Source organism: Acanthisitta chloris, unplaced genomic scaffold (assembly GCF_000695815.1).
Source record: "Acanthisitta chloris isolate BGI_N310 unplaced genomic scaffold, ASM69581v1 scaffold23474, whole genome shotgun sequence".
Classification (NCBI taxonomy): Eukaryota; Metazoa; Chordata; class Aves; order Passeriformes; family Acanthisittidae; genus Acanthisitta; species Acanthisitta chloris.
Window position 1 is genome coordinate 88,201 of NW_008669139.1, and position 11,949 is coordinate 100,149.

Genomic DNA, 11,949 nt, shown 5'->3' on the forward strand with positions numbered 1-11,949 from the left:
AGCCCTTCGAGGAAGTGCTCTGCATGCTGGGTTTGTTTGTGTACCCTTTTCAGGATTTAACTCTAGAAACACCTTAAGGCATCTCATGAATGAATGAATGGATTAATGAATACAAAATATCAGCAAACAAAGTGTGCTCTGTACATCTCTTGATTTGCTTTATCCCATGCTTGCTGGGCTAGGCTGAGGGGCAGGAGTATGAATTTGTGAACCACCGGGCTCATGCTGCATGGAATCATTCATCTTCCTATTGGTTTTGAATTCCTCACTATTTCATTTTAATGAGTCTTTCCTTACTTCTCTTTGCCTTCTCTGAAAGGAAAACCAAAAGCTCTCTCATGATCATGATGTTCCCTTTTCTTCATCTTCCCACTAGGGTGACTCCCCTCAGCCCCCTCTCCAAGGCATGTGGCCAGCACCCTGGGCTGTGGACTATATAATGTCATGCTGCTCATCCTAGCCCACAATGCAATACTCACCCTCTTTAGCCTCCACCTCATTCCTTTCCCTCATCTCTATTTGTTTTCCCAACTGATGAAACACACAGAGCAAACTTTTCCTCACCTACAACCCTTTCATGGTTAAAGCAGTCATTGAAAACAGGTTTCATGATCTGCACTAACCAGACCCTCTCATGTCAGCATATTCAGCTTTTCATGTGGCTTTAGTCACTTTTACAATAGTTGTTTCATCCTTTACAGGTACAGAGACCTGGCTGACTGGTTCATTCATTCCCTGGCTGACTGGTTCATTCATTCCCTAACCATCCTTATGGTCTTTTTATACTTTGCTTCCCTGGGGTGACATGGTGAAGGACCCACACAGCTTTACTGCTCTGGCATCTCACTCTCAGCTCCCCTGAGAGCTTCCAGTTATCCAGGAGCTTTTTTGGACAACAAATTTTGTTTTGGTGGCTTGAAAGATCATCTCATGGAGAGATGTCCCAGGTGTTTCTCTCTTCCACAGACCTAATGTCTTGTGCTGGGCAAATGTCATGATTCCAGGTTCAATGTATTGTACAGACTCCTACTAAACACAGAATGCAAAGCCTTTAAGGACCAAAGCCATATAACCATCAATCACATGGCCCCTTCAGCAAGTTCAATACAGGTTTAAGGTTTATAAGGGCAATACCCTAACATCAAGCAAATACTAAAATCTACTTTATGCTGGACAAGACTAGACTGCTACCACATGGATGTGACAGTCACTCCCTTGTCAAGGCAAGGTGACCTCATTAGCACACTCTTGAATGCACCTATAAATGACACCATCCTTCTAAAAACTTATGCACGGGAAGTTCCACCCACACAGCCCAGTTCCCCTAACACTGGACACTTGCTGAAGCAGAGAAGTGGATTACTTGGTCATTTGACATCCTCTAAGAATGAAATCATAGCTCACTGTGAAGTCTCCAGGGCTGGTTTGGAAGGAGAAAATTTCCCCCCACAAAATACAATTACCTCAAGCAGAGTGTTACCTGCATTAATGGTTTGCTTTTAGCTGTTCATGAAAATGGTTCATGTCCTCTAAAGTACTAGGATAGTTGCAATGTTCCAGAATGATGTATTAGCTTTCTATTAAACATGTTTATGTGTTAATTTTAGGAATGGATGTCACAACCTATATAAAGTCCTAAACTGCACAAATATTAATTTTCAGAGGGGAAAGGGGACAAGTTTCTGAGCACATCACAAGCCAGGATAAAAACCTCTCAAATTAAATGGAAAGTCACTGGAATGTACTAGTGCTTGGGAATATCCTTGATATCCAGTTGCCACAGGGTAGATATGATTTGGAATCAAGATCAACTTTATCTAATCTATAAAGATCAATCAAATCAACTCCTGCAATAGTTCTGGGCTTTGAACGTGAGATAATTGGAACCAAAGCAAGCATTTATTCCTCAAAGCTCATTTCCTTCTGCTGACAGACCTTCTAAGCCCAGGAGCAGGGTTGCACCTGCAGTGTCAGTGGCTTTGCTAATAGATTACAGTGGGGTTAAGAATCCATTTCTCGAGCAAACAGCAAAATGTTTGAGCTGATAAAATGTTCTGCTTATGAGAAAAAATACCTTCAGCAACAGCAAAAGAAGCTCTGAAGATCAAACCAGTAGTTTAGGAGCATGATCTGTGCTGAAGCAGCTTTTTGAGTTGCCTGAGGATTTTAAGATTCACAAGGCTGAGCTAAAAGAGGTGCATGACAGCATGCAGAGGCTAACTGCCTGTCACTCTAACAGGCACAGGGGGGATACAGGATGTGTTGAAAGGCCTGAAACTGTCATTGTCAGAGGAAAGAATGCAAGTTACAGCTCTGTACTTTTGCCATTAAATAAAGCAGTCACGCTATCTGGTGTGACAGGCTATGATATTTGCTAGTGGACCTGATTTCAAGAGGAAAAATATAACCCAAGTTTCCAGTGAAGGCAGCTGCTTACAGTCCAGGATCCAAGCAGATCCTGCTTAGCAAGGCATCTTCCTACAAACCAGGCAATGAGCAAGAATGTTCCCACCAAGTATGTTTAATCAGTAGGCAGAGACTGTATAAAAGGAAAACTGGAAACTTAACCAAGGCAAACAAACTAAATTGCAGATAGCAAATAAAAACAAATACAAAGGTCTAATTTTATGTATCACTGGAAAATTCCACCAGCTCAAATGTCAAGATCTGCATATAAACTCAATATAAGGAATAAGGGACTGATTTTCAAACCTGCTTTCACTGTTTTTACCATCACCATTTGAACATCTTATATTGGGTTTAAAACTATGGCACTAAGAGAACAATAAACCCATGAAATTAACTCTGACTGGATTTAATATACTAGAAAATATACCTGGTACAGACATAAATCTGTTTTATTATAGCATAATAATGGCATTATTTTTATATTAATGAACACACACCTCAGTGCATTGCTGAGCCTCAGTGCAGGAGATGAGTTAATGCTGCACCCAGGAACACAAGCAAGCAGAGCTAGTCTAATGCTCGGCTGGGATGGGAACTTGAGTCTCCAAATAGTCAAATGGGAGATTAACTTACACAAATGCTTTTTATAAAAGTTCTTTGCTTAAAATAAAATGCAGAATGAGCAGGTCATTATTGGCAAGCCTGGGCTGTGGGTGCAGCCTGGGGGTTTCCATTGCACACAAGTGGTGTGTGAGAAGCTGCTGCAAGGCCCAGCCAATGGGGATGCTGCAGGAGAACCCCTGCAAAAAGCCTCTGTTGCTGGGGTTATCAGCATGGCATATACTTCCACTTTGACAATATCACTGAATTATTCAGCTATTTGAATCAATTTTACATTTCTTTGCATGTCCCCATGAAGGCTGTGGCTCTGTGCAAGCAGTGCAGGGCAGCCAAAGGACACTTAGCAGCTGCTGAAGAAGTCTCCAGCTTCCAGGATATGCCTCCCACATTGGATATGCTCTGTGCATTGCATGTATATGTACTATTCAGGGCTTTTGGTGACCACTTTTACCAGCAAAAGGGTTTTTAACTACAATACATGAGAATTGGAGACTTAATCAATGTTCCTACTGTGCACTTCTCCAGTCAGCTCTCCCAATGTATACCAGTGGATCTGTGACCTGGAGAGATATGTTTGGGCTTCGAGAATCTATTACATGGCTACTTGCACCATGTGATCTGAAATCACCAACTACATATTAATTCATAGAATAGTTTTTGGTTGGAAGGGACCTTTAAAGATCATCTAGTCTACCACCAGTGATCAAATTCAGCTCTACATCTCTTCATCCTTGTTGACACCCTACTGGTAGTTATAAAACAAACTTCTGGGTTGCACTAACAGAAATTAACATTACCAGTGTCACAGGGCTTAGCCAGGCCTCTCTGGGGTACCACAGATCAGCTACTCTCTGAGATGTACTCAGAGGAGAAGGAGAAGGAGCAGAGGCAGAGGGAAATTGTGTGAGAATTTCCTGGGGTTGGTCTTGCTAATATAAAAAAATAATTTAAAATAATGCTGAGCAATTGATGCCATTCTGTGTTGGCTGATGGATCTTGCTAGCTTTGAAGACCTGAAGAAAAAAATAAATAAAAGAAAACCTGCAAGAAAACCATGAGGCCAAAAGGAACAACAATAGCTTGTATGAAATCGGGCATGTTTGGCCATGCTATCATAACACCTGCCCTGCACACAGGTTATCTCCTGCAGCAGAAAATGACCCCTGTGAGATAGTTCTGGGAGATAAGGTAATGCTCTTCCTTATCTTGCAGATGTGGAAGGTGCCCAACACAGAGACCTACACAAGCATCCTGTCACAGCCCTGAGGTATCCACCTTATATAGCATCCTAGAAATGTAGGCTCAGCTTTTCAGTTCCTAGCAGGAATCTCTTCCCTCCACCTCAGATGTTTCAAATTGAAATGTAGCAACCACATTTATTACTATGTTTTTCATTAGCCATCAATACCAAGCCTTCCTTAGCTGAAGCCTTCACAAGCTCAGCACAAATCCAGTTATTTATCACCTTTGCTCTGTACAGGAGCTTTGTGCAGGCACCTTTAAGGCAAAGAGCTGTGCTTGAAGTCATTTGCAGCTCCCTGGCAGTAACTTCTCTGTGCCACAAACTTACAACGTTGTACAAGATTTATAGTACTCTTAAGTGATAGGACAGGTGAAAACAGTCTCAGGTTGCTCCAGGAAAGGTCTAGGTTGGATGCAGCAGAGTACAGCTTCATGTATAGCAGCACACTGGGACCATCCCGCCCTGCAGCCCAGGGTGTAACATGAGATAAACATCATGAAATTGCAGTAATCCTGGGAATTTGTTCCGATTTACTCACATGAAATGACTGGGCTGCACTTGCACTTGCTGCAATTCTCCGTAACAGTGGAGGATTTGCTGCACACCAGGATTTGAGCTTCTAGATGGAAGAGTGACCCCAAGGCCAACCTGGGAACAGCAGCACCTTTGGTCTTTAATTTGTACACAACCTACAGCCATGTGGCACGAGGAATGGGAGTGGATCTGAGGGGTTAACTGGCTCCATGAGAAAGACCTGCCTTGCTGGGGACTGCTGGAGACAGGGCTGGGGTACTCTCCCTTGTCATCTTTTTGGGTTTTTTTTCAGTTATTAATAATTTCATGTCACCAGAGAAGACCACATAAATAATTGCAAGTTTGAAACCAAACCAGTCCTGTCTCCCTCACACACACCGCTCTACCTCTCCATTTATTTTTTTTAATTGTTTCTTCCCCAAAGAGTCCAATAAGGCAAAAAAGTTATAGAAAGCTAAAGTTTTTCTTCAGAGACCAATTCTGCATCAATTCCTAGATTGCATTATTTTCTTTCTCTCTCCTATATAAGAGAAAACCACTTTCTTATCTCTGCTTCTGCCAATCTACTACTTACAAGAGAAAGAATCCAAAATAAACTCATTAATTTCAGTGAAGACACTTTGGAATTATTTCATTATAACTCCAAGTATGACTTTTCCCAGATCTTTTTAACCACTGTACGGATTCATAGAATCATAGAATTTAAGAGTTGGAACGGACCTTACAGACCATCTAGTCCCAATCCCCTGCCATAAGCAGGGACATCTCCTCCCTACATCAGATTGCTCAAGGCCTCATCCAGCCTGGCTTTGAACACTGCCAGGGTTGGGGCAGCCGCCACATCCCTGGGCAACTGTTCCAATGTCTCACCAAATGCATAACACATCCTGTTATGTACTCAGATTTCAGCCTATGTCCAGCACTTTTAGTAACCCAATTAATGTCACAAAAAAAAAAAAAATTACATTAAAATTTAAAGCAGAAACAGAGGCACTACACTGTCTTGACTCAGTCAATAGTGTAAGGGTTTGGTTTTTTAATTTTTATTTAAAAAGAGGTGTTTATGAATTAGAAGAGAAGAGGAGAAAGAGAAGAGAAGAGAAGAGAAGAGAAGAGAAGAGAAGAGAAGAGAAGAGAAGAGAAGAGAAGGAGAAAAAAACCCAAGATTTTCTATAACTGCCTTAGATTTAAGCATTATTTCCTCACTTATGGCAGTATGACGTGGGGAGATGCGAACAACTGGACCAGGCTGATGTCAGGATAGTGGAAGAAATATTATCATTTGGAGGTCTGGGCTCTGCATTTCTGTATCCACATTTTGAATGCATAGCCAGCAAATGCAAGCATTTTCATAATATTCATATCCCAGCCAAGAGGATTTTAATTAAAGGATTTAATTTGTTGGTTTTACCCTTATCGTGAAAAGATGTTTTAAAAAAATCAAAGGTAACAATCCAGATGATCAGTCAATCTAATATATTCACTTTATACCATCCTGAAATTTCCTGTAAGGAAAGTCAGACACATTATTCATTCCTGAGTTAGCACAGGGCTCTGAAGCCTTCATTTAGTTCTCTTGTGTGAAAGGACTAGGTACTGAAATTTGTCTCACTTTTTATTTATGAGCATATCACACTGCAAAGTACACAGGGTAACAACAAAAGCTGCATTTCAGCCATAGAGATCCCTATGGAAAATGGGATTGCTTAGAAGGACGTGTACTAACACACAAAGAGGATTTTTTATTTCCTAATTACCCGTCCGCATGCGGGAAGGCAGGGTGTGTATATCTATATATCTCTGAAGTTTGGAGGAGAGGCAATACCCAAGATTAAAACTGTTACAGACACGTTATTTCTTGCCATACAACGTGGAAATATCAAAGTTCACACCCTGTTGTTTTGGAAGATCAAACCAAGCGTGGATGGCAGAACCTGTCTGGCTAAAAAGAGCACCAGCTTGGGACTCATACTCACTACACTGAAACACTTGAATTGCTTTTTTTCCCCCAATGTTTAATTCTTCCAAATTACGTCTAGGCCATGCCCCAAAAACCCCCAGAAATTGCAAGGACACTGCACCATGGTAAAGATGAGGAAGATGGAAACAGCCCTCTGAATTACGGCCCCTAGATGCTCCATTTCCAGCCCTGCTCCTCCTGAATCCCACCCAGAGCCTAGGCATAGCTCAGCATTTTACACAGCATTTATGCATTGCACTGTGCAACCTTTCCCCAGTCTAAGAGAGTTTTATCTCCTCCTGGAAGCTCTTCTTCCCCCAGGAAGTCCACTGGCTCAGGACAGTAGTAACTGCTGGAGAGTAAGGAGCAAGAGCATGTGACCAATGGTATCTTGCCTCAAAATCTGTTAAGATTATGTCATTGGCTTCTTGGTCCATTAAAAGGTCCTCCTCAAAAGACTGTGGAGCCTGACCTGAACTCCACAATGTGTCCCCATAGCCATTGTTAGTCCTTTCATTTTGCATTCATCATGGTAGCACACAGGATGAGCAGCTAAATGCTCAGTGTGATAGCTTTGGCTGATTGATCTGTCACCTATGCCCATTCTCTACACTTTTCCTATCAGTTTGATGGGGAAGGTGAACTTCCGACAGTAACACATGGCTGCGCAGAGAAATTCACATCCATGAATATGCTGGGTGTTGTGTTGGAAACTCTCTGAAGCTCTCCTGAAACACAGTTTCCCCACCTTGTTGCAACATGTCTCTCAAATGAAGCTTAGGCTGAGTGGGACAACCAAATGTGAACACTAGTACTGATGCCTATTTAAGACTATACTCCAGTCCCAGCCTGTTCTCACCACCTTGCATGCCCTGCAAGAACACTGTCCCCTGCAACCATAATCCCATCCTGCCAAAGAAGGCACCCCAATGGCGTGGGTGAAGCTGTGGGATGGAGTTGGTCCAAAGCGTCCAATCCACCCAGGAAATTAAAAGAGACCTTAAAGCAGCTTCGTTGGGTTTTATTTTAGTCTACAGTATGTGTAGGGTTTTCTTGTCCTTCTCCTTCTCCTCCCAGCCTGCTGAATCTTTGCTGGCAGGACAGGTCATGCTGTCACATCCCCTCTGGCTTTATAGGTGCAGCTGCTTGCTGCTATCCACGGTCTTCATAGCTGTCTTTGAGTTGTTGGATGAACAGCTGTATCTAGGGTGGGAAAGAGAGATGGCAGAGCTCAGTGCAGGGAAGGGAACTGGAGGCAGAGGGAGGCTTGTTGGTCCTTTTGGAGGACGAATGTCACCAACCAAACTGAGCAGGAGAATAAGACATTTGTTTTGCTGGATCTGCACCACCAGAATGGCCTTGTGTGGGCAAGTCTGAGTTCAGGGTGAGGGTGAATAAAAACAAATCTTGGCCATGGCTTGATCTGTATCCCCTGCCCCAGTCTTTCTTACTTCCACTTCTTCTGCCGTGCAAGGACCCACAACCTGCTCCACCTTCTCAGAAAAGCCAGGTTTGTTTGGTGTCCCCTGCCCATTCCCATGTCTGAGAGAGAGACCAAGTGAAATGGAAGGTCTCTGTTGGGCTTGTGGGCTCTCCCTTCCCTTTGGGCAGCTGAGAGTCACTAGTGCTCCTCTTTCTGGGCAGGGAGAAGGGTTTTGGCTTTACCATGTCCAGCTGTCTGTGGCTGTCATTCAACGGCACATTCCACTTTTCTTTCAGCCACATGTCGGCAGACTGGAAAATGTTGTGGATGGCTAGCTTGATGGTCCCCAGCTTCCCGGTTTCCCCAGCAGTCCTGCTCTGGATGTCAGCCCAGTGAGTCTCCTGGAAGGAGAGGGGACATGCCTCATGGGGACATGCTCCAACAAAGATGCTGCTTCAGCACTGGAGACCCTGGCTTGGAGACCCTAACTTCCACACTCATCTGCCTGGCTAGGAAGAACCTGTCTTTGCCCAGGGCTGTGTTGGAGGTGGTTCAGCTTGGTGTGATGGAAGCAGTCCAAGAACCACCACAAGTGCTCCTCGCCCTAGGAACCTCCCCATCTTTTTGCCAGCTCCTGCAGTCGTCACTCTGACATGTCCTCCCTGCAGGGCCCATTCACACTACCTATAGTAGGGTTGCTGATACACTGGCAGCAGCACATGCCACTTCCACCCTCCTAGACCAGGGGCTTTGCAGCTCTGCCTGATGGCAAACCTGCTCCAGACATGGTTTGTCATTCTCTCTTCTGCAACCCCAAGGAGGGATGAAATTAGGAATATCCTCCAATCACAAAACTGCTACTGGGCCCTTCCATGACCTCATGGCTGAAGGATTAGCTATCAGACAGCCTTGACAGAGCCAGGCCTTGGAGATCTTCCTCTGCCCATCCCACACTTCCGTACCCAGAGACGGATGTCACGTTGAGCCTGGTCAAAACGTAGTTTGAGCTGCACCAGCTCACTTTTGTACTGAAGCATCTCAGATTCTTTCTCTGCCCTGTACTGTTCCAGGAACACCTTGGCTTGCTCAGTCAGGTCCTTGTGCCTCAGTTGAGACTGTAGAAGGTCCTTGTGTGTCCTCACCAGGAACTTGTAATGTGAAGTGACTCCTGGGATGTCCTCCAACTGCAGTGCAGGGTTCCTGGTGTTAATACCCCCCTGCCATCTCCTCTCCGGTTGCAGATTTTGTACCATTTGGCACCTTGCCCTTACCAGGGCCAAAGCCTCCCCCAGCTGAAAGGTCTTCCCTTCTTCCCCCACCCTATTCTGTGATTCTGTGATTCTGAATGAAACTGGTGCCCCAGCTGGTTGCTAAGCATTACTTCGTTCCCTGTGTGATAACATGCTACTGTTCCCTACCCAGAGCTGTCACTGCCATAAGAGAGGGGAGATATCACAGATCTTTCCCAGGTGAGCTGTGCTCTGATAAAACACAAAGTGCAACTGCAGCTGATGGTGCCACATCCCTGGGACATGAGACGCCACAGCTGGGGCAGTAGGAGTACGAGAGATGCATGGAGTGATTCCCCATTATCCTTGAGGGCACAGCCTTTTTTGACAACTGCCTGAGTCCTGTTCCCAGGCAGCTTTTCTCTTCTCCCAAAACATCAATGTAACCTGAAACAGTGACACAAAAGGGTTCCCATTCCCCTCAGCCCTGAGCTTTTCCCCCTCTCACAGTTTTTCTTTGCTTTTCTCAAGCCTTCACTTCCTGTTCTGGTTCTCCTACCTTAATTCTGCCCCCTGTGGGACACCTTGGTTGCAAGGAACCCGTCGTATCTGAGGTCTCCACTGTCCTGGACTTGTTTTCTTTCTTCTAGTTTTAACACCTACATAAGTCCTCCCCAAGCCCATGATCTGCCTTGCTCACATCCAAACTCACCTGTGACATCATCACCACATCCTCCAGGTATTTCTTGAAGATTAAGTACTTCTGCACTTTTTTGTGAAGTTTCTGGTGCTCTTTTCTGAAGGTTTCCAGTTCTATCTTAGCTCTCAAAAACTCACCGTCATTTTGCAATCTCTCCTCTGTCTCCTTGCTCGCTCTCTTCAGAGATCGGATTCGCACCTCTTCGCTTTCCTGGTGGTTTTCCCCACAAACACACATGCAAATGCACACACATACAGAGAGAGGAAAAGGAAGGCAAGGGAAGATGGAGCTGGATCACTTAGCAGTACTGGAAGGACATACCTTCATAGAGGAGAGAGCAGTACTGTAACACACCAGGAATATTTTCCCTCCCTGTTTCATAGGGCCATCCCTCTTGCATTGACTCTTTGGTCCTGGATAGAGGCACCTGGGATAGGATTCTGATTTTCAGCCTTACTTGTGTCTGTCCCTGGAAGACACCTGGGTGTCAACAGTGGGGACAAGGCTGACACCCTTCTTGAGGGACATTTGGGGCCCTCAGAAAATCACACTGCTGCAGGGTAAGCTCTCTCCCACCCAAGCCCTAGCAGGGCTTTGCATACCAGTGATACAAAACCCTATGCCCCGTCAGTCCTGTTCCTCATGCCTCCAGGCTCAAGGGAGGCTTGAACAGGAGTGCTAGCCCAAGATTCCTTTCCCCAAGGAAGGGAAGGAGCTGGTCTGGCCGAGGGTCATGTCATCTGGTGTACCTGTATAACCCTTTCAGATCTCATCACATGGGCTTTCAGCTGAGCCTTCTTGGCATGTAGGTCCCTCCACTGGCTGGCAGTGACTTCCATCCTCTCCCTGAATTCCTGGAAACACCACAATGAGGGTGACATGGGTGCCCACACCCAGAACCAGTCGCCTGCCTGCTGGCGCCACCCTCCAAAAAGCCTCAAGTCGCTCTCCCAACCATGCCACAGGAACCTCTCATCATTCCCACCTCTTTTTTCTCTGCCAGAGCCTTTTCCATCTGTCGGGCTTCTCTCTTCTTCTTCATGAGGCGAATGAATGAACGTGAGGAGTCCTCTGCCACTGTGAGTTCCCTGCCACAGACATTTTCCTCAAGGTCCAGTACCTTGGCAGGGTGTTGGATTGCTCTGGGTATTGAACTGTGTCCTGGGTGGGGTGATGGGGCAGAGTAACTCAACCCCATCTCAGACCCCATCTGACAGCATGGCATCCCCAGCCCTCCCCAGCAGGGATCCCTCTGACAGAGCAGTGGGGTGTTACAGGGAGAAACAGGGCTGGAGAAGGGAGGTACAAGAGGAGACAGAAGTGATGGAGGCTTGGGATGGGAGTTTGTCATCATGGGGGAAGGAGGGATGGAGGAGACAGGAGAAGAGGATGGAGGCAGGTGGAAGAGCCCACTCACCTCAGCAAGGATGGGAGCTTCGCCCTGTACAGCATAGAGAAGTGGGCTACCATGTCCCTGTTGCCCCAGGCATCCATCGCTTCAGCCATCAGTAGGAAACAGAGAGCCCAGGTCCTGCTGGCACTACTTCTCTTCCAAGTCAGCCCAGGAGCTGCAGGGCCTGAGGGCTCAGCAGTGCAGGGGAGGTGCTGTGCAGGGGATGAGCCTGGGGGTGCCTCTTGCCTTCGCTTTCCTGGGACCCTCCTTGACTTTTGGCCTCTGCAGCCCTGTGCCCCTGCAGCTGCTCCAGCCCTGGAAACGGGCCCTAGGGTTACTGCCTAGCCCCAGCAACTCACCGTGAATGTTTGCTTGGCAACTGACTGGTTGCTTGGCAACGGAATGGTTACTTTGCATCAGGAGGATTGACCACTCTG

General features: G+C 45.8%; 1 protein-coding gene across 1 annotated transcript in view; it reads right to left on the minus strand.

Moving 5' to 3' along the window:
- The window catches only part of LOC103800823 (coiled-coil domain-containing protein 42A-like), a 46,763-nt gene extending 35,150 nt beyond the window's left edge, over window positions 1–11,613 (minus strand). The window contains exons 1-6 of the mRNA XM_009073208.1: window positions 11,537–11,613; window positions 11,105–11,207; window positions 10,869–10,973; window positions 10,132–10,329; window positions 9,153–9,374; window positions 8,433–8,591 (exon numbers count right to left, since the gene is read on the minus strand). Of these exons, the coding sequence (XP_009071456.1) occupies window positions 8,433–8,591; window positions 9,153–9,374; window positions 10,132–10,329; window positions 10,869–10,973; window positions 11,105–11,207; window positions 11,537–11,613 (864 nt within the window). The remainder of the gene's footprint in view (window positions 1–8,432; window positions 8,592–9,152; window positions 9,375–10,131; window positions 10,330–10,868; window positions 10,974–11,104; window positions 11,208–11,536) is intronic.
- Window positions 11,614–11,949: the final 336 nt, after the last annotated feature.